The sequence below is a fragment of the Pteropus medius genome, unplaced genomic scaffold, assembly GCF_902729225.1.
Source record: "Pteropus medius unplaced genomic scaffold, Ma_sr-lr_union100, whole genome shotgun sequence".
NCBI lineage: Eukaryota > Metazoa > Chordata > Mammalia > Chiroptera > Pteropodidae > Pteropus > Pteropus medius.
In genome coordinates this window covers 10,140,565-10,164,626 of record NW_024354499.1, presented here as the reverse complement: position 1 = coordinate 10,164,626, position 24,062 = coordinate 10,140,565, and the positions used below count along the sequence as shown (strand labels likewise).

General features: G+C 36.3%; 1 protein-coding gene and 1 non-coding gene across 3 annotated transcripts in view; one reads left to right on the top strand and one right to left on the bottom strand.

The window, feature by feature from the left end:
- Positions 1-24,062, bottom strand: part of CTNNA2 (catenin alpha 2) — a 990,025-nt gene that overhangs the window by 862,862 nt on the left and 103,101 nt on the right. For both annotated transcript variants that reach the window (XM_039852490.1, XM_039852491.1), the window contains exon 2: positions 5,492-5,598. In XM_039852490.1, the coding sequence (XP_039708424.1) occupies positions 5,492-5,593 (102 nt within the window). In that variant the 5' untranslated portion in view covers positions 5,594-5,598. The remainder of the gene's footprint in view (positions 1-5,491; positions 5,599-24,062) is intronic.
- LOC120594726 (U6 spliceosomal RNA) lies at positions 18,188-18,290 on the top strand. The gene has a single exon (XR_005650671.1). It is a non-coding gene; the product is annotated as a U6 spliceosomal RNA (small nuclear RNA).

The following is a 24,062-nucleotide window of genomic DNA, read 5'->3' as shown; positions in this document are numbered from 1 at the left end:
CTTTTTCTAATTTCTTAAGATAAGTCTTTAGTTTATTTTTATCTTTTTTCTTAAATAACAAAGGTATTTAAGTCTAAGAGTCTTTACTAAGCATAGCTTTTACTGAGTGTGTATATTTTGTGAGGAAGAGATCCCGTTTCGCATTAACATATATAGGTTATAATTTCGCTTTGGTTCTAAGAGTTATCTAGGGATGTTCGTTAACTTCTTAATTTTTTTTTTAGTTTTATAATAAAGTTGCCTAGTAAATTTTTTTTAGTTTTCTAATAATATAATGAATGTGGCCTATTAAAAATATTTACTCTTTTCTGAATTTAAGACATTTTCAGGCATCTTTTTTCAAAGATTAAACTTCCAAAGATGAATCTCTTCTTGTTTGAAATTTTGTTATTTCTATAATATAAATATTGTTGAGAAGGAATCTTGCCATTTCAACATAAGATAAATTTGCAACCTCATCTACAGTAAAGTTTTGTTGGATATTTTAAATACTTACCAACAAGAAATTCCTAAATGTCATTTTTCTTAAGATTGAATAAATTTTACTCAAAACTCCTCAACTTCTGGGGTTTATTTCAGCCTTTATCCATTCTTATCAGACACTGCAGGATAGCTATGGGCATTCTGTGTTACTGAATATTGATACAGACTTTATTCAACAAATAAAGATTTTTGTGTGTACGTGTGTGTTTGATACAAACGGGGACTTGGTTTAATTTTCTCTCCCGGTTCCACATTTTGCATTAAAGGTTGAGTATCAAGTTTATATCTACTATTTTCTTATCAGTCCCTTCTTATTCATATGTCCTCCAAGGGTTATCACAACAGTCCTATTATTAAGGTTTCATTTCAGGGCAGGAAATGTTTAGTCTTGTTGGCATAGCCATAATATTATAAGGAAATAATATATTTAAAAATTTGTATTAAAATAACATTTTTTAGAGACTCTTTTTTAAATCAGGGTAGGAACACTAAGAAGAAACATAAACAATTTAGATGTCAGTAGATATTGGAGGGATGATAAAACTAGAGTGCTAAGTCACTATGTGAAAGTCAATTAGAGTTTTAAGCATTCTGCTGTATTAAGTGAACAAATATGAATTAGTTTAGTGTCCCTACTTTTAATAAATATTTTTAATGCATTGTCTTCATCTGACAAAAGAATTGCAGATAAATGGACTGAAATATTTATAGAAAAGAACATTTTTAAACGGTTATATTAGATGTGCTATTCTAGATAAGCCGAGTACAAAAGCAAAGTATAAATATATGAAAATATTAAGAAATAAAGTTTATGGGTAATGTGCTTGCCCATGCTGTATTCGCTTATATCCTTCTAACTGGTTTATGGCTAGTATGAACCTAAATATATAGGCATCAAAAAAATGAAGAATGGAAACTATATTTACTCAATATTTACTTTATACCAGGCACTATGTTTTAATTATTGTGTTTCATTAACTCAATGTTAAAGATTAAATATATTGATGCGTAATCTGAAATGAAAATACTGAGGCTAGAAAAAGGCAATCTGCTTTCACCTAGAATGATGGAACTACATTTCAGACCAGATCATTCTGACTCTGAAATATCTCCTAAACCAGTCTTTCTCAAGCTATCTGTGATGAAAGGCCATACTTTTGTTACCAAGCTTTTGTAAAATATAACAAAATAAATAATTTAAATTTTTAAAAAGACTTAAAACTATAGGTCCACATTCTGTTATTAGATTCAACAAACATAAAATTATTTCGTAAAATTGTCATAAAATTTTCAAAGCACTTACTCTCAATTTCTATGCTTATTGCAAACCAGTAACAAACATTTCACAGATCGGGCTTAATCCAAAAATTACAACCTGAGTAGCCAACATACTCTCAAATCTAAGAGCCTATCAATATTAACTGTTTCTATTCTTAAAAAATCTTACAAAAATCGTAACGAAATGAAAAATGTGCATAGATCTAATGAAATGTTTCAACAATGTTACATACAAAGATGTCCACTCCTAATCCTTAGAACCTGTGACTGTATTACCTTAAGTGGCAAAAGGGATTTTGCAGATGTGATTAAAGATCTCAAGATGCAGAGATTATTTTAGAATATCTGGCTGGCCCCCAACGTAATCAAAAGAGTCCTCATAAGAGTGAAGTAGGAGGGTTAGAGTCAGAGAGGAGATGTGATGGTAGAAACTGAAGTCTGAAAGACAAATTGAGGGTGCTTTGCTGCTGGCTGCAAAGATGGAGGAAAGCACCACAGCCAAAGAATGCAGGAGCACTCCAGGTGCTGAAAATGATAAGGAATGTCTTTCTTAAAGAACACAGCCCTACTAATACCTTGATTTTAGCTCTTCTGACTCCAAGAACTGTGGAATAAATTTCTGTTGTTTTAAGCTATTAAAATTATGGTAATTTGTTGTAATAGCTATTGGAAAATACAGATTTTGGTTCTAGGAAGCAGGGTGCTGCCATAACAAATACCTAAAACGTAGAAGTGGTTTTGGAATTGATGATGGGTAGAGGCTGGAAAGATTTTGAGAATCATGGTAGAGAAATCCCAGATTGCCTTGAGCAGATTGTTAATAAAAATATGGATACAAAACACCCTGCTTGTGAGGAACATGGTAGAGAAAGCCTATATTATCTTAGAGAATATGTAAGTCATTATAAATGGCCTGTTATTAGAAATACAAATGTTAAAGGAGATGCTGGTGAGGAACTGGTGGAAAGAAAATGAGGAAAATGTTACAGGTGGACCTTGAAGATATTGCAGGTTTGGTTCCAGGCCACTCCAATAAATTGAATATTTCAATAAAATGAATATCACAATAAAGTAAATATTACAATAAAGTGATTCATACAGAGTTTTTGGTTTCCCAGTGCATTTAAAAGTTATGTTTACACTATTCTGTATTCTATTCGGCGTGCAATAGTATTATGTCTATAAAAACAATATGTAAACCTTAATTAAAAAGTATTTTATTGCTAAAAAATGCAAACAATCATCTGAGCCTCAGTCAATTATAATCTTCTTGCTGATGGAGGGTCTTCCCTTCAATTTGTAAAAAGCACGATATCTGCCAAGTACAATAAAGTTAAGTGCAATAAAATGAGGAATGCCAGTATTGGAAGCTGGAAGAAAGGAAATCTTTATTATATACAGTGGCAGAAAGCTTAGCTAAATTGTTTCCTACAGTTAGGCGGAAATCAGAAAATTATGGGATGAACTTGGATATTTAGCCAAGGAGATTTCGAAACAAAATGTTGAAAGAGTGGTCTGGTTGCTTCTTCCTGTTCATAGTAAAATGTGAAAGAGAATGACTTAGATGGAGGGAAGAACTGTTAAGCTAAAAGGAACCAAGAATTGAAAATTGAGACAATTATCATCCTATGCAGATTGCAAAAGGCACTAAAACTTAGAAGACTCACTTTTAGGAAAGCAATGTCTATAGAGAAAGCCAATTGTGTATCTGATTAATGTCTAACAACTCAGAAAGTTTAAAGCTCAGAATACTCTGTCGTACAGAAAGCCCTTTAAGGAGATCAGAAATGTGATTCAGGGATCCTCTCAGCCATTTCAGCAAAGATGAAAAAGGAGTTGAGATCATGCAAGAAAGTTCTGAGAAATAGCCTGTTTCAAATAGAGTGAATCCCAGAGACATACATACAGTGGAGAAACACACGTGTTTTAAGAATATTCTATCAGTAGACAGAAATACTGACATAATATTCTATCAGTAGACAGAAATACTGCCAGTTTGGAGTGAAAGAGACAAAGAAAGATAAAATACAAAAAGACTGCTGGTGTCTCAAAATTCTACTGACAAGAAATGGAGCTGATAAAAATACTCACCTGAAAATATATGCTACCCTTTCTGAAAAAGAAATAACAATTTTTAGGATGGGGAACCAAGCCCAGAGGGCAGAGCCTCAAGCCCCAGAGAATTATTCTCAGGTGTTGAATCTAACTGAGTTTGCCCAATTGAATTTCTAAATTTTTTAAGACTAGTATCCTTTTTGTTCTTCTTCTTTCTCCCTTTTTAAATGGGAATGACTATAACTATTATCCTAGGCCTGTCCCACTAATGCATTTTGGGAGTCTATAATTTGTGTTCTAGTTTCACAGGAAAACAGATAGAGAGGAATTTTGCTGGAGGATGGATTATAACCAAAACCTTACCCATAGCTAATTTAAATGATTTACATGAGATTGGAACTTTTAAGCTGATGAAATTGAAATGAGGTTTTTGGACTTGAGATGATGCTATAGTGCATTGAGAATTTGGGGGATCTGAGAATGTGGTGAATATATTTTGCATGTGGAAAGGATGTAAATTAGGGAGGCAGATAGAGGACAGAATATATAGTAAACTGAATAATGACCCCCAAAGATGCCTATGTCCTAATCCCTGGAAACTGTGAATATATCACCTTAAAAGGGAAAAGAAACTCTTCAGAGGTGATTTGTTTAAGGATCTTGAGATAAGCCAATTATTCCAGAGTGTCTGAGTGGATCCAAAATAATCATGAGGGTCCTTATAAGAGGGAGGCAGGAGGGAATATGAGGACAGAAGCAGAGATCAGAATCAGAGAAAGATATGAACATGCTACATTGCTGGCTTTGAATATGGAGGAAGTGGCCAATGAAGGCCCATGGCCTCTAGAAGCTAGAAAAGAGAAAGGAAATTTTCTGCTAGAGCCTCCAGAGGAAATGCAGCTCTGTCAATACCCTGACTTTAGGACTTCTGATCCCCAGACCCATAAGAAAATAAATTTGTAAAGCTTTAAGCCACTAAGTTTATGACACTGTGTTATGGCAGCTATCAAAAACCAATATGAAGGGCCTCTACTTAATTTAGTATAATATTTCCTTACAAATATACCATAAAAATCTTTAATTTTCACATTCCGTGAATTTCTAAGTTAATATAGAAAATAATATGCTTCACAAGACACTAAAATAAACTTTTAAAACTTAAAAATCCTGAGAATATTTTTTCTATTGAGTCATCTTATGGAAATGTGACAACTGTGACAACACAAAAATGGAACATTTCATCATTCCAACATGATAAATTCTCCGTTGTAAAATCAATAAAAAGTAATTCAATAAGTAATTTTTGTTCTTCAATAGTCAATGCAGTTCTTCAGAACTGTGCATTAGCATCCAAAAGTATGCTAGGAATGGTTTATTTAGACTATGAATCCATTACCGCAAATGAGAGGCCCCTTCACCAAGTCCCCCTCTTTAATTATCTCATCAACTTAATTTCAAAAATCACATGAAGAGTTTTTTAAAAGGCACTTGAAATCTTATTGGGCAATAAAACTGTCCATAGTTCAGGAAGTAATATACATTAAGTAATCAGTATTACAGCATGATTCATTCACCCTTAAGCATTTCTAAGTTCTAAGGGGAGTCATGATACGAATGTACACATGTCACAGTAGAAACACACAGGTGTAACAAAGTGTTTTGACACATCCCTTACCTGTGTGACAAGTGGTTCCAGAAGCCTCTCCACTGTTAGTGTCCGGATTTCCAAACTTTTGGGGTCCCATTTTAAGATGATGGGTGAAGTTGCCGAAGTCATGCTCCCTGTGGAAACACACATTGTCAGTTAGCAATAACGATTACTGAAATAATCCATTACCTTGGTGGTTCAAAATGAATAAGTCGCCAAAACTTAGAACATACTCAAGATTACCTGTCTGGTCCAAACTCATCAAGATAGAGATGGGGAAATCAAAACCAGAGATGTATGAGGTGGTAATGTTGACATCAGATTAGAAACTAAGGGTTCCTGAAGTCATCTTATACATTGGACAGACTCTTGGAACACAGTTGACACTGAAATATTTCACTCCCCAAATATTTAGTACATATACCCATCTATATCTACGTGCTGGAGAAGACCTGGACCTTTTCCTGGAGTAGTTCATATGGTTTTAAGGTCGAGACAAACCAAAGTGGATCACAACTATGCCTCGGTGTGACCCGTGTTGTAATCAAGGAATGCAGAGAGGGCCATGGGAGAACTGAGAAAAAGATACTAAAGTCTCCCTGGGGAGACCAAGGATGACTTTCAGGAAGGACTGTAAATCCACCATGACCACCAGATGAAGGACCCATGTCATAACAGAGATCTACTCTGTTTTTTCACATCCTAACTGACCACTGATGAATTATGCTCCCTGTGGCAGCTGTTTCATTCTCTTAAATAGGAAAGATATCTTGCCAACTGAATGGCAACGGTTCTGAAAATTAGCTTGTGGCTATTTACTTGCACTCTGATTACTCACTGCATTTAAATTCTTGTCCCATAAAATTAGTGTCTGATAATGTTATTTATTTTATTCTAAAACAATCCTCTCCTAAGAACCACTGATGTGCAGGTAGCAGCCTCCTACATATAAAGCACAAAATATGGTTCTGGCCTCAACAGAATAAATTATACATCCTATGGTGGGAGTAGGGGTGTTTCTCACCAAGAAATTGATTGCTCTTTGCTGAATATATTCTAACAACTGGACAAGCAACCTCAGATTATACAAACTGAATCTGAATCATCTGCTTTAATACCATAAATCAAACTGTTCATAGCTGTTCTCTTTTGAATCAATGTCTGTACTCAATTCCATCCTTATAAACCAATGTAGATGATTATTTCTATTAAAATTAACACTACGAAGAAGGCCTATCAGAACAGGCACATGCCTCTTTACTGCCCTGCTACAGGTAATCTTTTTGCAAATAAACCCAACAAATTTGTTTCAGGGAAAAAGAAAAAGGCAAAGATGCAGTATGCTGGTATTTTACCTCCCTCCAAATGCCATGTTTTAAATAAACTAAGGGTAGTGATCCAATCATACAGACTGATTTAGATGTGGGTTCCTTCACAACAACAATGCTTGGCACTGATATGCTGCCTGCCCTCCAAAAACCTAAAAATACTTTATATATTCCCCATTCACACTACCAACTGCTATATAGCAGCTCTGACATGCACGCAATTCTGCTGCTGGCCAGCACACCTTCCTGGGCTGTGGCAGAATGAAGATGCCAGACGCTTTCTACATACACAAAATATCTTCATCCTTGCTGAAGCCAGATCTACTTAAGTAATTTGAGTCCAGCATTTATGACACAGTTATTGCAAGTTTCTGGAGAAGTTTCATGGAAACTTTTTTCAAGCCCTGATGGAATAACGAGTGGCATAATATGATGACGCACAAGGAAGTCCTGTAGGAAAGGTGGATAACTAGTAGTGAAGTCATTTTAGCGTAATAGTGAAAGATACTGAGTAAGACACTGTAGACAACAGTCATTATTATGTGTATGCTATGCGTAAAAGCTGACGGATCAAGGAAGGTACACAAAACCTTTTATGGATGCTCCAATTCATAACTGAAGAAATGGCACTCAGAAAACACTGAGGAAAGTAACAAAAATGCTGGGACAAACACATGAAAAACACTAATCTAGCAAGCATCAAGCAGAAATGGTAGACACTGAACAAAGACCTCCAGCCAACTGTGAGCCAAGAAGCAGAGTTAGAGCACTGAGTCCTGAAGGTCACAGAGGTCTTATAAGTCTAAAAATAAAAGGGCAAGAGTTACCAGGCCAATCACTTGATTTAACTTATTCCTATGGGGATCAATCTTTTCAGCTACTTCTTGTGACACGGGTAAAATTCAATAACAAAAGGCAAGGAAAAGTTATATGGTATTAATTTGATGAAGGGAAAAGCTAGTCATAAAAACTTTAAATGCACTCTTTCCAGCCACAGTTTTCAATATGGTTTGGACTAAAACTAGGATTATATCTCTATCCTATTTATTTTTACAATTTTGTATACTGCTCATATTTGCAAAGACCAAAAGTATGGGGTAGAAGGGAGACTGCAAAATTTCTACCTCTAAACCCAAAAGGTTGATATTTAATATTCTTATTGAACTGCCTCCAAGTTGCATCTCAGCTTCATGTCACTTATTGAGCATGAGGCAGAGGAAGGTAAGAAGCTCTTCTGGTTGCAATATTTGAGCTGGTATAATACTTGCAATCTGCTGTTTCTAGAAGAAATGTTTATGTCCTGCTGTTTTGGGAACACAACTGATTTCTACCTGTATGTATTAGTCCTTATATTAGTAACATTTTCCCATCAAAGCCCTCAGCCAAGTGAAATTGTATAAAAACAGAATAAAATTGATTCTGTTCCAGATTAGTGATCATAACCACAGTCCTCTAGATTCACCTATTGATAACTTCTGCCTCCGTAGTGCAAATAAGGACAAATGATGACAGAAAAGAGGAAAAGTGTCAAATATTCTCTAAATATCATCTAGAACAAAGACATAGGGCAACTGGAGTCAGTAAGTAGAAATGACCGTTCAGTATACTGCCCCCACAACAAACACACACGATGCCTGACTCCAAACCAAGAATGCCATTCATTTGTACTTTCAATATTTATAAATTATAACAGTCAAGAAAAACACATGGTCTTTTAAGGTATATTATTATTATAATTCAGCAAATAGTCACTCCCTCCCTTATCCCACACTTCCACGAGAAGAGAATACTTCCCTACCCCATTGATATTGAATTTTGGCCAATGGAATGTTAGGAAATAGACATTTGAAAGGTACTTGCTTGGTTAGACTTTCCCTCTTGTGCTACTGCCTTCTGCCATGACAGTCGTGTATAGCCCACTGATCCAAAAAAGGAAGAAAGACACATGAAGCAAACCCAAATCTAAGCTAAAGCTGGAGCCAAGCCCAGCTGAGCCAAGTCTGTTCAGCCAACTCTCAAACAAACTACAGACACAGGATCAAGAAATAAATGCTTGCTGTTGCATGTCACTGAGATTTTGTCATTATCTGTTATTCAGCAACAGACACACAATGCTGTCAAACAGACTTTTGTTTGAATTGAAGCCCTAAAATTTATCAACTCTCTGTGTGATGTTGTCTAGATTACCTACCCTCTCTGAGCCTGTTTCTTCAAATGAAAAATCCTGATGACTGTTCTAAGTCTAAATCACTTAGTGGAGAGAAAATGATTCTTGAAATATTAGTTATTATTTTTATTATTATACTCCAAAATTTAAATATCTTTTTGCATGATGCTTTATTTCTAGGAGTAATAAGTAAACACGCATTAAAAACAGATATCCAGATTTACACTCATTGTGTGGAACAACCAAACTGATTCAAATGAGAAGGCAAGAGAACAAATGAAGTGTGTAGTCACACACACCAGGCTTTCATCTTTCTAAGGATGGAATGACACTGAAGGGTACTGAAGTTTTGCCTTTCCAAAATGGGTCTTTTGGGATACTGCTGTTAAGCTGGTTATTAAGAAACACAGGATGCAGAAAGAACTTTTGACCTTCTCCCTTTCTGCTTAAGAGATAAAGATTGAAAAGTCCACTCCAGGAAGGGAATCTTAGCATATTCACCTTAGCGTTAGATAGGAAGTTTCCAAAGAGGAGTCTGTTAATTGCATTTTCCCTGTATCCCATTGTTTCTGGGTTGCCCAGCAACAATTTGCTTGCCACGTGTGTTCCATGTATTCTGTTCTTTTTCCCTACTTGCCAATTGCCTAATATTCCCCTTCCAAAATCCCAACACTGCCCTCTTTCTCCTTTGTCCATAACGGCATATAAACCTCAACTACCCAATGCCTCTTCATGTCTCATTATGGCACTTCCAAAGGTGCATTCATATAATAAACTTTGGACATTTTCTCCTGTTAATCAGTCTCTGTTAATGTGATTATTAGCCCAGAAAGAAGAATTTAAGAAAATGGGAAGAAAATTAATTTTTTAGCCCCCACAACATGTTGTCTGAAATCAACACTACACATCTATACAAGCAATGCAGTCTGTTTTGCATACGAAAACAATCCTATGTAAAGCAAATACATTTTTTCACAATTATTTAATTTTTTTAAAGCATATATTTTACTTGCTTTTGGTAGGGAGACTTAGAATATTGGCTGGACAGAACTAAAAAGTAAATAAAAAACTTCAGTAACAAACCCATACATCACAATTTTATGAATAAGAACAAGCTTTTAGCAATTTATTTAACTTCTGAGATTTTCTTCTTGAAAAGTGTCAAACTGCATAAATATGAAAGGTGGTAACACAAATTATATGGTAATACCTTACTTAATTTCAGATTCTCCATGGGGTTAAGGGAGAAGCATGGGTTAGGATGCTAGCAGGCACTCGTCACTCACAACATAAAAAAGAAAATCTTACGAAAAGACGAGCCAGAGTAAAACGAGCTCCCTTACGAGAAGCCAAGGATCAAGCGCCTTGTTTCTTGGACAGTGTCTGATACACAGAAAATCTTTCAAGGATGGCCATCCCAAGGAATACCTTCAAATGACAAATACATTAATGCAGAGCATAATTCACTGCAGACATTCCCCTTTCCAGACATTCCTGGAAAAGGCCTTTTGAACCATCTGCCTCACCTTTCTGAGTTCTCACCACTCCTTCCACTGCTCTTTTTGCAAAGAGATGGTCCAGGATGATTTCCTGTTGCCCAACTGACCACCCCAACCCACCTTCTTTCCATGTGGCTTTAGCTTTCTCTTCACCCATACAGAACACTATTACCAACAAACTCTGTGAGGCTTTATTAGATGACAGGTTAGCTTCTGTTGACAGGCAAATAAAGAAGTTGATGACTAATAGTGAATTTATTCATGTATCTCCATACATGCGTTGAGTCAGTTTACTTAACCTAAGCTTCAGTTTCATCATAGGTAAAACAAGGATGATAATGACCATATGTAATTCATAGATCTACCCTCAGAATCAATAAAATAACTGCATATGCAAAAAATGATGTTTTCTTTTTCTTCTATGCACTGATGACTGCCTAAATTCCACTCTCACTAATTCAAGATACCCACTGGGGTGGCAGCCAATAGAGCTCTCACTTGGAAAGATGCTTGAATAGAAAGCTTTGGTGAAAAAGTGAGAGAAATGAAAAAAAGATAATTTTCTAAATTTCTTTACCATTTCAAGAATCAAGCCTGGGAAACCTAAATCATACTGTTTCATCCATGAGAAATAATAATACTGGCTAATGACCTAGCATTATTATTATCTCCCATGTACAGACACAGAAGCTGAGGTATAAAACAATTAAGAAAGTTGCCCAAGGTCACAAAATTTGAATCACGATGTTTGCTTTGCTGCTTTTAAAGAAGCAGCTCTGAACCATGCAGCTCTGAACCATGGAGGAAGACAGAGATAGACAGTAATAGAAAAAAGGAGCCAGTCCTTCCTAGAGAATGAGAGGGGGGAGGAAAGAAGAGGGACACAAAGGAATGCTAATTAAGGGAGACACAAATGGCAGGTGTCTTGATACACATGTGGAGCTACTAGGAAATGTGGCTTCACTTCCTAGTGAGACAGGGCAAGTCCCAAATTCAGTTTCCTCCAGCCACCTTTGGTCATATGTGGCAAAAACAGCATGCTGGCAGTGGTGCTGGGCCCGTAAGCAACAGAGCACCTTGGTAAAGCCAATAGAAAGATCCTTTGACGAGTTCTTCTCGGTAAACAAAATTTTGCCCCCCTCATGTTACACTTGTGAATATGTTACATTACATGGTAAAGGGGACTTTGCAGATATAGTTAAGGTTACTAATCACTGGATCTTAAAACAGGGAGATGATTCTGGATTATCCAGGTGAGTCCAATGTAAAGCTGAGGTTTTAAATAAGCTTTCTCCTGTCTATGAATAGAAGAAGAGACGAAAGAGATGCATCAAACAAGGATGTCAGATGAAGCAGAAGAGGAAGGCAGAGGGACTTGAAGCATGAGAAGAACTTGACCCACTGTTGCTATACGGAGCCACATGGAAAGCATGAAAAGGAACACAGGTAGATTCTGCGAGCTACGAGCAGGCTGTGGCTGACAGTCAACAAAGAAACGGAGACCTCAGCTCTACAACCACCAGGTACTAAATTTGGCCAAAAACCTGAACGAGATTGGAAGTGGATTGTTCCCCAGAGCCACCAGTAAAAAGACAGCTCCATCAACACCTTGTTTTCACCTTGTGAGATGCTAAGCAGAGGACAAGACTAAGCCCACCAGGGTATCTGACCCTCAGAGACCATGTGCTAATAAATTTACATTATTTTCGGCTGCTAAGTTTATGGTAAATTTTTACAGCAGAAATAGAAAACGAAAAAAATAGAAAGGAAATATGTGTATGCATCACGAGCTTGAGGGCATATCCACGCACCAACTGTTGGGATCCATTCTAGAAGTTTCTAACTCCTTAGGTCTGGGGTTGGCGTGAAAATTTGCTTCGTTTTTGTTTTTGTTTTGGGGGGTATTTTTTTTTTTTGGCATTTGTAGTAAGTTCCCAGATGATGCTAATGCTACTAGTCCAGGAACCACACTTTGAGAATCACTGTTGCAAGCACAGACCACCAAGGCCCCATATGCTTGCAAGGCACCAGTTACCAGGAGGATGCAGAGTATCTCTGTGGAGACCCCAGGACCAGTGACAGTAACACCCTTCTTATTATTACAGTTATCATTTAACTGTTGTTGTTATTATATTTTCTGAAAGGCACCTATGCTTTTCGAGGGTCCAATGCCTTGAAGTGTTTCTCAATGGGGAAGTAGAATGCCATTTCAAAATCACCTGTGATTTTTAAACCCCAGCGTTCACCAGTTCCCAATATTCCTGAAAGTTCCAACAGCTCCCCCAAGACACCTTTTCTTGTCAGAATCACTGTCATAGTAGTGATCGATGTGAAGAATGTAAAGTAACAGTGGGAGAGTCACACCTCTCAGTTCACCAAAAGCAGAAATGGTCAAGAAATACATGCTAATGAGAAAATAAATGTTTCCCAAAAAACTGTGTTCCTAAAATATCTGAAATTTTTTGAGAGCTACAAAAATTTGTCTTCCAAATATTTTATCTAAAATACAATAGCACTTCTAATTTTTGTTGTTGAAAAAGGAAGTCACCTCTAATATCCAGGTACTGTATTACAAGAGGGGCTTTTTACTGGAGTTGAGGAGAGTATATGTGAACGTAGGCATCAGAGGCAGGAGTAAAAGATGGGAAACAAAAACAGAGAAAGAAGTATTTGATTATCCTTCAGATATCCCTAGGGAGCAAAGGGTACCCTGATTCTCACCAGAATATACTTCCGTGCAACAGAACCATGTGTAAATGGAGGCAGGGGAGAGGGGTATTGGGCAATTTTCCTGATGGTACCCTGAGTATAGAAATGGCCTGGCCTACTGGCCTATTCACAAGTCCTGCTTCTTACTTTCCTCCATAATTTTGCTGAATTTAAGCTCATTTCCTCTCATTTTGATTTTAAAGAAGCAGTGTATTGCCCATCACTGTCTTCTACAAAATAACCATTCAAAGCCACAGCTCAGTGAACTGAGAGGTGATCTAAATGCAAGTCGCACTGCAATTATAGGACGCATCATCATTTTTGAACGAAATTGAAGTGATGTGTAATTTCCAACTGTTTTGTGCTATTTGCAAAGGAAGGGGCGGAGCAATTATCTCTGCCACTATGAAAGCAAAGTTTAACACTACCTTCAGGTATTAAAATATCTGCAAGACCTCTATGTATGGTAAACTCATACCTTTAATAAAACACCCAAAGCAACACTGCTGAACAAAATGTCATTCTAATAATTTCAAAAGGCTATAATAACACTTCATGTCTAAGCATAAATACCTACCAAAAATTATCTTAATTTTTTTATAAAGCACATATTAAATAACTATAAAACTTATATACCCTCTTCGGAGCCTCTTATTCCTTCTATCCAACTAAACAAAACTTCAACAAAAACATATACGAAGAAACATCCACAGCCTCAAGACTTTCAGGATGACAAGTTTAGACTAATAATATACAGCCTAGAGCTTGCTGATTAAAAAAGAAATAACTATGTCTATATCTTACTGAAATGGGTTTTTATACTTACAATAGCATAATCATAAAATTTAAAACTATGTGCTAACTTAATAGAAATTCACTACTCCTAGAGAATGCTAATAGAAACTCAGTAATTTGAAATTCAAAATGAAAGCTAATATCTGTCAAATTCATTTCCTTGCTTTTCACTACATTCATAGCCTTATCATTTAAATTCATTTTGAAGCATAAACAGCCTCAATCTACTCCTAAATTATGGCTTGTTTTCCACTTGAGTATGAATATAAGTGATAACCAAGTAGGCAGTGCTTACTCTACATGTAACTTTAGATGTCCAAAGTTCCACCAGGATTCAGTTTTTCTAAACAATATACATTTGACTAAAAGTTAACATTGTTTTACCTGTTTGTTATCCTTCAACAACAGTGCAATTCAGACTTGGGCAGCAAATTTCAAAAACTGAAAATAAGAACCGTTAATATTTCAGACAACATATTATGAGGAAATATCTCCATAGTCCAAAAATTAACTTCAAATTATTTAATAGGAACACAGCTTCTTTGGCAGTTAATTTATTTTGTGTCCTTCTAACCTCCTATAAATTAGAATTCCACATGCAATGACTCTAATGAACTCTAATCTTCACCAGAATTTCACATTTCATATTCAGATTACAGCAAAATAACCACCAAATTGCTCCCTTATCTTTAACTCTTTAGTATAATTCAGTCCAAACTACTTATCTGAAACTCTTTTTCTAGTTAAACAACTGTTTAACTCTCTTCTCCTCTCCAACAAGTCTCAAGTCCTCTTGCAATAAGGCCACTTTCTGACCGTGGTCTATTGAATCTTATTTCTTTACATTAAGTCTTCTGCTTCAACAGGTTTGGATCACTTTATAATACACGGTTCATGCCACCTCCCGAAGTCCCCAGCAGAAACACCCTCCTTTTCCTCCTCCAATATCCAAATACTGACATTCTCACTCTGTCTTCTCCATAATCCCTAAATTGCTACTGGATTACAGTCAGTAATAGAAGATCTCACTGTATTCTTAACTGGCTCATTGTTAAGAAATTGACATTTGTTTTACATAACTCACTAGATTATAAACTCGTTTGGCAAAAATCAAGTTTTAACTTCTTTTCTATCATCTATAGAATACAACAGAGTGCCAGGTTCTTCATAAATGTTTAAGTATGCACATATAAAATATGATTCAAATATTTATCTAATTCGAGTATCAATTTTTTCATCTTTTTAATAGTGGGATCCATTTCCTAGAGAATAATAGTTTGAAAAATATCTTTCAGACACATTTTAGATGTATTGTTTGTTCAGTACTTACGAGAGACCTAAAACAAATGATATCTTGATATAGTTTAGAGAACTCATTTATATTCAGGTTTCTTTTTATATATTTTTAAAAATATATAGTTTCACTACTTATTTTAAGTGGATCATTAGTTTTTATTTATTATGTTTTAAAATTAAGCATCATTTTTGTTCAGGAAAAAGTAACCTTGGGGCTTCCTTTAGCAAACTAGTGATTCACTGCTGAGTTAGGACCACATGAGGAACATTTTGCAAAGGATTGTACAAGCTCTGCAAGCTGGCCCACAGTACCTCTTAGAACATCTTCTGTAACCTCATTGACCCAAATTGCCTTTTGTCCTAAAGGCCCAGTGACTTTTCTTTTCTCTGAATTCCATCAGCACAGCATTCTGTCTAATTAAAATGACTATCACATAATATTTAATTTAAATACAAATTGCCTGTGTTGCTTTCTATTTGTTTTATATAAGTTTCGTCCTCTCTAATACACTCAGGGGCAGGCGCTCTGCCCTCTGTGCAGGATTTAATAAAAATGTTATGAGCATGCGTGGACTTGATTCTTTGCCAAGTTCAAGTCTCACAATCACACACACACACACACACACACACACACACACAAATGACTATAGTTAAAATTCACTATGCAGAAAAGAGATTTTCAACTCAGAATGTACCCCTTTAGATGCCACTTATCAGAAAAACAGAACAAAAAGGGGTTTTCCTCCCTCAGAGTACCTTCAATGAGCAGAGAAGTTAACCCCATGTGCTCCAATTCCTTCTTAGTTCACTTACCCATGCACTCATTCATCTAGTGCATGTGTACTAACCACCAAATGTGTGGTTAGTACAATGCTATGGGAAATATCAAGGTGTACCAGACTGGCTTAATGCTGATTCATGAGTTAAGACTTGCTCTCGCTCATCAGTTTGTAAAAGCAGGAACCATCCAACAAGACAGGAGTGCTCAGAGGGTGAGTTCAGCTAGGAATGGGCATCTGTAGGACCCTTATCCTTCCATTTCAACAAGGCACTTAGATCAGGTGATAGAGAGGTAACCAACAGCACCAAATTTTGCATGTGTTGACAGAGTGATATTGTGCAAGAGAATAATCAGTGCCCTTTGAATTGCTGCCAGAAAAATACTGAAAACAAAAATAAGCAAGATTATGAAAAAGCATTCAAGTAACCCCAGGATGGGAAGACAAGAGGACAAAGTAATCATAATACTAAGATATAATATAAAGAAATAAAAATAGATATTTAGGTTAGAGCTATTTTAACTCGTTAAGTGATTATAATAATACTTAGTACTTAAGGACTTACATTTTTTAAGTAAGCTCTAGTGGGTTATTATATTTTATTTTAAAAGTCAACGTTAAATCCACACATGTGCTGGTGATTTAATATGGAATTAAGTTGCAGAGACTCATAGAGAAATGATATAAACTTAATACCCCTGCCCCTTTTAGTTTCCCATCTTAAAGTGGTTTATCCATCCACCTGGTCTAACACAAACAAGTTCTGCTGTGTGTCTGGTGACAGCTACAGTGAATAGGAGATGATTCACCTTCCTTGTGTTATCCTTGCTCCTTTCAACTGAAATACAAGACTTGAAAGGTCATAACACATTATAGCAATTATATCTGCTTAGGAGTCTTCTGTAGTGAGAATTGATAGTGCGGCACCAGTGGTACTCAGAAATACAATGTCCCCTAGTAAATCACCTTATTAAGCTTGTTGATATAAAAAATCATAAGTGAAAAAAGGAAACAATAACCCAGGTTTCCTTTGCTCATCTATGGAATTTATTTTAGGCTATGGGCCAAAAAAATCCCCCAGGTGATAGTCTTTTGTAAATACAAATATAAAATGCACCAAAGCATTTAGAAATCACAAATGGGGCTCTATTAAATCTGTACATTTCGAGGCAGTAGTCCTTTCCATTTAGTTCATAATATTTACATTCACAACATTCATTGCGCATTCCTGGTCACTGGCCAAAGTTTATAATCATTATCGTTTTACAGATAAAGAAACTAAAGCGTAAGGACGTTACATCGCTTTGCTAAGGTTAATGGAATTCAACCAAGATTTGTTCAAATCTGTGTTTTTCCCAACATAGAATGCAACTTGTCTAAGTTAAATATCTATTTTTCAGGTAGTGAGTCTCAGGGGGTACACAAGTTGAGGAAACACACAGCTTCAAGTAGCTTCACAGAAATGTGTAGATAATAAATCTCTAATGGATTATTTAAGGTAACTAAAGCATTTGGGGACCATTCCTGATTTTTCAGTTTGTCAGAGAATACGAGACCTTTCTAACATACATCTCTCAGCACCACTCTCAGGATAAAAATGGACAGATAATGAATCTAATCTAATATAGCAATTCTCTGTTTCATACAAAGTCAAAAAACCTTCATCAGATAATTGAATACATGAGGGTATCAGCCAACTTCCTTCTGAAGTGACCTACATAAAAATTATCAGCATCTTTTTCCTCCCTCACCTCCTTTCCTTTGCCTTATTGGTGTTTGTTTCCTCTTTCCTACACCCCATCCTTTTCTGCCTCCTAAAGCATCAATAACAGTCTCTACTTTGTATCTTCAATTTATACCCTTTTTCTGGCTCCTTCCAGCCAAAGGAGAGTCTTGTCCAACTAAAAATACAAAACAAAACAACAACAACAACAAAAACCCTACCTTACTCCTATCTTGATGTCCTATGTCTCCCGTCCCCTTCACAGCCCGGCTACTTGAAAGGGTGGCCTATAATGCTTGCTCTATTTCCTCACTTCCTACCCATTCTCCATCCCTCAATAATCTAGCTACTGCCCTCACCATTCCACTGAAATTAGCCTTGCAACGTTACAAATGATCTCCCTGTTGCTTAATTCAATGGATGCCGTATGCATCGCCAGCTTATGTACTAAAACTGGAAAGATGTGGAGAAGATTATCATGGTCTCTGGGCAAGAATGACAAGCAAATGCATGCAGAGTCTCATATTTTTATAGCAGGAACTCATTTTGTTATATATAGATATATATCTACATATAGAGAATATATTTGCATATAGAAAAAGTCTGGAAAGATATATATCAAAATTTTAACAACAGTTATACTGAATGGTGGGATTTAGAACAATTCTTAATTTATACATAATTATATATATGTGTTTTTCACCTTATGTATTTACATATGTGTGCACATGTATATACATATACATATATATTCGACTTACATAATGCTCACATATTCTTTACCTAAATAAAAATAAATACATCACCTCAAAATATCCAGCAGTCTCTTTTCACTTATTTGACCTCTCAGTGGTATTTGCCAACATTAATATCGTTCTATATTTTTGGCTTTAAAGATACCACTTTTTCCTGTTCTTTCTCTACCCTCTTGGCATCTTGCTCTTACTCATCGTGATGGTTTCCTTTTGCCCTCTTTGTTGGTACCCCAACTCCAGCATTGTCTCTTGTCCCTCTCTGCTCTACACACATTCTGGGTGGTCTCATTCGTATCAATGGCTTACATTATGCTGAAAACTCCCAAATATATTTCTCCAGCTCGGAGCTAGATTCCAGCCTCCTATATGCAACCATTTACTAGGTTTCCAAACATCTCAAAACAACATGCTCGAAAGTGAATTCATCATCTTTCATCCCAAACTGTCCAACTCTTGTATTTACAGGTTAATGAACAGACCACTATCTATCAAGCCCTGTCAGAAATGTAGGTGTCATTTTTTTTTCCTTTCTCTTACCTCCAATACCAAAAAGCTCATCAAGTTTAATAAATTCTATCTCCAATTTTTCACAAACACCACTTCTTTTTTTCTCTATCAACACTGCCTTAATCAAGGCTCTCATCATTTCTTCCTTAGATTACTGAAACAGCCTCCTAACTGGTCATTTGCCTTCCCAGCCCTCTCTATTCCCTCTTCTGTTCTGCAGCCTTAGTGGGTTTTCTAAAATATGAATTACATTATGTCACTCTCCGTTGAAAAGGCTCTGATGAGTCCTATTGCCTAAAGATAAAGCTGCAATTATACTTACAATCCTCCAGTATAAACTTATTGCTCACCATTCACCCACCTTGCATCTGAAGTCTTTGTAAACTCTGGGTTTAGTGAACTGCTAGCTATTCTCCAAACATTTATTCTCCAAACCTATAAGCCTTTGCCCCTGTCACTCAACTCAGGCATCATTTCTTAACCTGCTCAGACCCACCCTTGCTCTCAGAGCACACCGTAATTCCTCTACTGCGCTATAAATCATACATTATTTTAATTGTTCATTCATTTGCCTCTTTCTCACTAGAATGCTGAGATCCTTGAGGACAAGACTGGAAATTTAATATTTTTGAATAAACACATAATCACATGAGTGGCATAAAAGCGACAGCTGATCTGGTGTGAGGAGATGTAAAACAAGGTCTCTTGAATAAATTTACCCATGAAACACTGCAGTGTCATTCTTCAGAAGTCACAAAAGTAAATATAGGTGCATCTCAGGGTATTTGTGCAGCCCCAATACTGTCAGTTAAAGAGCTCAAAATTCAGGAAGAGCTCCAGGAAAAAAAATCAGAACTTGAATTAGAGCCATTCCCACTGACAAGCATAAGGCCTTCTGTGCAGGCACTTTGCTGTAGGAATGCCATGATGTAATGCAGGGGACATAGCACATGAAGTGGGAAAAAGAGTTTCTATCTTTATATCTTTACTTCCCAGCCACCCAAATGATTCTCTTGGTAAATCACCTGTTTCATCTGAAATTGTAGGGCAGCACCTTTATGAGCCTTAAAAAACCAGATGATCTTCTGTACTCCCTTTAGTACTAAAGTAAATAATTATAATATCTCAGTGCAAATGCTTTTCAACAGATTACTTTCAATTTTTACAATACAAAACAGATGATATACTAACTATATATGATTCTCTTGGTGCTTATTTAAGAGGTTCCTGAAGGACTACCAAGTAATCCTTGTTAACCAAATTTAAATACTGTCCATCACACACTAGCATTACTGACCTCACAAAGGAGGGCAGGGCTCTATACCGGCTCTTCAGTACTGAAAAGAGATTTTTTTAGTAGTGGAATCAATGTGTAGAACCTCGGTCCACACTTCTCCCTATCCTCTGACCAAAGACAGGCGTGCATGAAATTCTTCCTTTGACTAGATGAGAAAGAGGAAAACAAATGGCCTCAAATAACATTGAAGGCAGAATTATATTTAAAGTGTAACATAATTAATAAGGAAAATACGGCACCACACAGACATCTTCCTCCACTAACCCCTCAAAGCCTGCTGTTCTTTCTCTTAAACATAACTTAAATAGGCTAAATCTGCCCACCTCCTGTCAATTCATTCAAATATTGTGTTTCCACAGGTTTGGGTTAGAACTGGCTCCTTCTCTAACCCAAGAAAGGGAATCATAATTATTCTATGGCAATTATCATAATTGGAATTTATGCAACTAATTTATGCAACTATTGCAACTGTTTCATAATCAAGAAATATATACCCTTAACTATAGTCGGCTGAAACATGAAAATTAAAGAAGAGGTTTAAATATATGTGAATTACATTTATAAAAACAATTTAAGGGATGTAAAACAAATCTATCCTAAGTAGAATATACCATATGTTCTAGAAATCATAATTTACCTAAAATTATTTCTACCAAGAGACTGCATAACAACTAGAAAAACCAACTGAGATACTGCTTCAGGTAAGACCAGGAGGAAGAAGGAGTAAATGAACCATTTTAGAAAATAACCAACCAGCACTTCAACTGTTAAGATTTGAGCCAATTTTTTTTCTACTTTACAGAGAATACAAAGCAATAAGAGGAAGGCATTCGGATGTTCTGAACTTCACATGTCCCAAGTAATTTCCGTTTACTAAAGCCTTTCGTGTTTTTTGAGAGTTAAGATTTCTTGTATATTTATAGAACAAAACTACCTAAAGCTCTCCTAAATTTCCAAGAAAAAAATGCCACCAACTCATGGTCGCACTGCACAAACAAAAATTTTTGCTATGTAACAATCCCCTGGTTAAATCGCAAACATTGGTAAGGACCTGCTGCCTGGGAGACATGAAGTGTGACTCCACAACACTGAGCAGTGGGAAAGTCATTTCGGCTTAGTGAATGGTTCTACCCACACAAAAGAAATGTAAAATGTCCCTCTCATCGGTCTACAGGAAACTAATCCTAGCAGGCATATACCTGGCAGAGAGAATACACACAAGACTCCATACCTAAGTAGACAAGAGTTACTTGGTTGAGCAGGCAGACAAAACCAAAATTAGAAGATAACACATAAAGCAGACAGCATTATGAGCACGGCATGTGGAAGAAAGGAAAAAACCACCAAAATGACAGCGCTTAGAGGGAATGCTGAGAATACACACCAAAGAAACTCAGGACCCTGATAAACTGCAAAACAAACAAAACAAAAACTGCCATGGTACACACAAAACAGGATACCACGGCTTAGAAAAAAAGAACACAGACAGGTCCCAGCCTGCACAATGAAGGATTTTAACCGGTTTTCAGAAAGGAAGAGTGGAACTTGTTATCCAAATATACAATAGATTATTGACACTTTATCTTTTCATGTGTGCAGTAAAATATACATAATTCTCAGTTTAGAGACAAACTCATTCATTTCCAAAAAGAAAAAAAACTGCTTATAGAAATAAGTTGAACCGCCACCCACACAGCATTGTTTAATATATGTAACTATAATCAGTGGCTCCTATGTCACCATCATAATCAAGGTTCTAATGCCTAAAGTAGCAAAAGTTAGGTAAGTGACACCACTTTTAACCTAGACTTTGAATTACACAGAATGATTCATAATAATTGGAGAAGTACAAACTATAGGCAAAAATAAAAGTCAGCTCATATTCTACACTAAATACAGCTTGGTGTATTTCATCATGCCAGACTATTTGCTATTAAGAGTTTTTCTTTAAAATTGGGATGAGCATGTACAATGTTTTAAACAACCTGTTTTGCTTGTTGTTTCTTTTACATTGTAGATCGGTTTTCAATGTTAACACATTTCTATGTGTAAATGCTGCATGGTAAGCTATTTTATTTCATTTCCTGCTCAGTTCTTTGTGGCTAGACATATACAGTGTCTCCTCATTGTTGTAAATATGCCTAAAAGTTAGTTCATAGAGGTGACTAACTGAGTTATGACATGGAGAGATCAATGCCATTGAAGGAATCTTTATTACTTACAGTTCCCAAAAGGAGAAGGCATGAGGTGCACTGCAGGGCCACATGGGGAAGCACCAGAGTCAGTCAAGAGGTAGAAAGGAGATGAGGAGAGAGCATGGCCCAGAGCTTTTACTGTGGTTTCCAGAGGCAGAAACAGGTGAGGCAGGATAGGTAAATCTGGGTAACTTCAGGACTGGACACTTTGAATAGTTTCAGTGGGCTGAAATATATGGGTGGTCCCTAGTTTTTTAATACCTGGCCCAAGGATGATTTACGGCAGGAAAAATACTGGCTTGGTGCATGACAGTTCAATGAAGGAGGTAGTGGCACATATGGGCTTTGGATTGTGTGGTTTACATATAAAACGCGTGCTCCTAGGAATGCCTATTACTCTCTTTCGGAATTAGCTAGTCCTAGGAGAGGAAGGCAGTTTCTCAAGGACTAGCAAGGCACTAAGATGTCAAAACATCATAAAATACAATTTAAAAAAAATTAATACACCTATACAAACAGATACTCAGTGAGCCTGTCCTCGCTCTATCACCTATCAAGGCACTGGGGTTACATTTCACCCAAACCATTGACACTTTCAGCACCTAGCTCCAGTTCTTTATCCCAACCTCTGGTATTATTCTTGATGATCAACTCAAAACTAGGTCCTTCTAATGTTAAAAAATATTATCAAAATGTGCCCAAGATCAAAACATCTGAAAGTGTATCAGTACAAGCTTAGAAAACAAGTACTCTTCTGCATAGACAGTTGTTTTGATGGTTGAGTGGGTACTGTAGCTTCTGAATTAAAAACTTTAATTTTCATATTTTTACCTCTGAAATTCAACTTCCAGTAACTTATTTCACTGATAAAATTTATAAAACATGATTCTCATGATTCCTGTTATGTTTATGTTCTCATAATATCTGAGCAATTCCAAAGGCCAGTGTGGCTGGAGAATAGAGGAAGAGTGAAGGGGAAGATGGAATCTGAGTACAGGGAAGGGGGCAGGTCACAGGAGGACTCTAGAACAAGGGCAAAAATCTGGACTTTATTCTCAGTGCAAGAGAAAATAAAATGTGAGGTTTTCAACAGGAGAGTGATCAGTTTTCATCAATTTTTGTTATATCCTTCACTATGCACACGACTATTCCAAAGACAGAGTTGTTAGGTTTCTGCAAAATATGCTTGAAGGGGCACAGCCATGAAGAGTGGGGAAGAGGATGAAGTTGCTGCCTATCTCAAGAGAGTATAAAAACTCATTTTAAAAAAATCTAAAAAAACAGAAATAATATTGTGAAATCGAACAAAAGAAAATTAATTTTAAAAGTTGGTGAAGGTCAAAAAAGTAAGTCAGAGGTTATCTAAAAGCTACAAGAAAATAGTTCCACTGGGGAACACACCTTAAGAACAAATTAAGTGACAGTCATGGCTGAAATGAGAAATCAGCAGGAATACCTCGAATTGCTTCTATAAAACAAAAAATAATTCCATATGGACCACACTCAAGATAAATGTTATTAATTCTTTCAAAGCATACTTAGATTTTC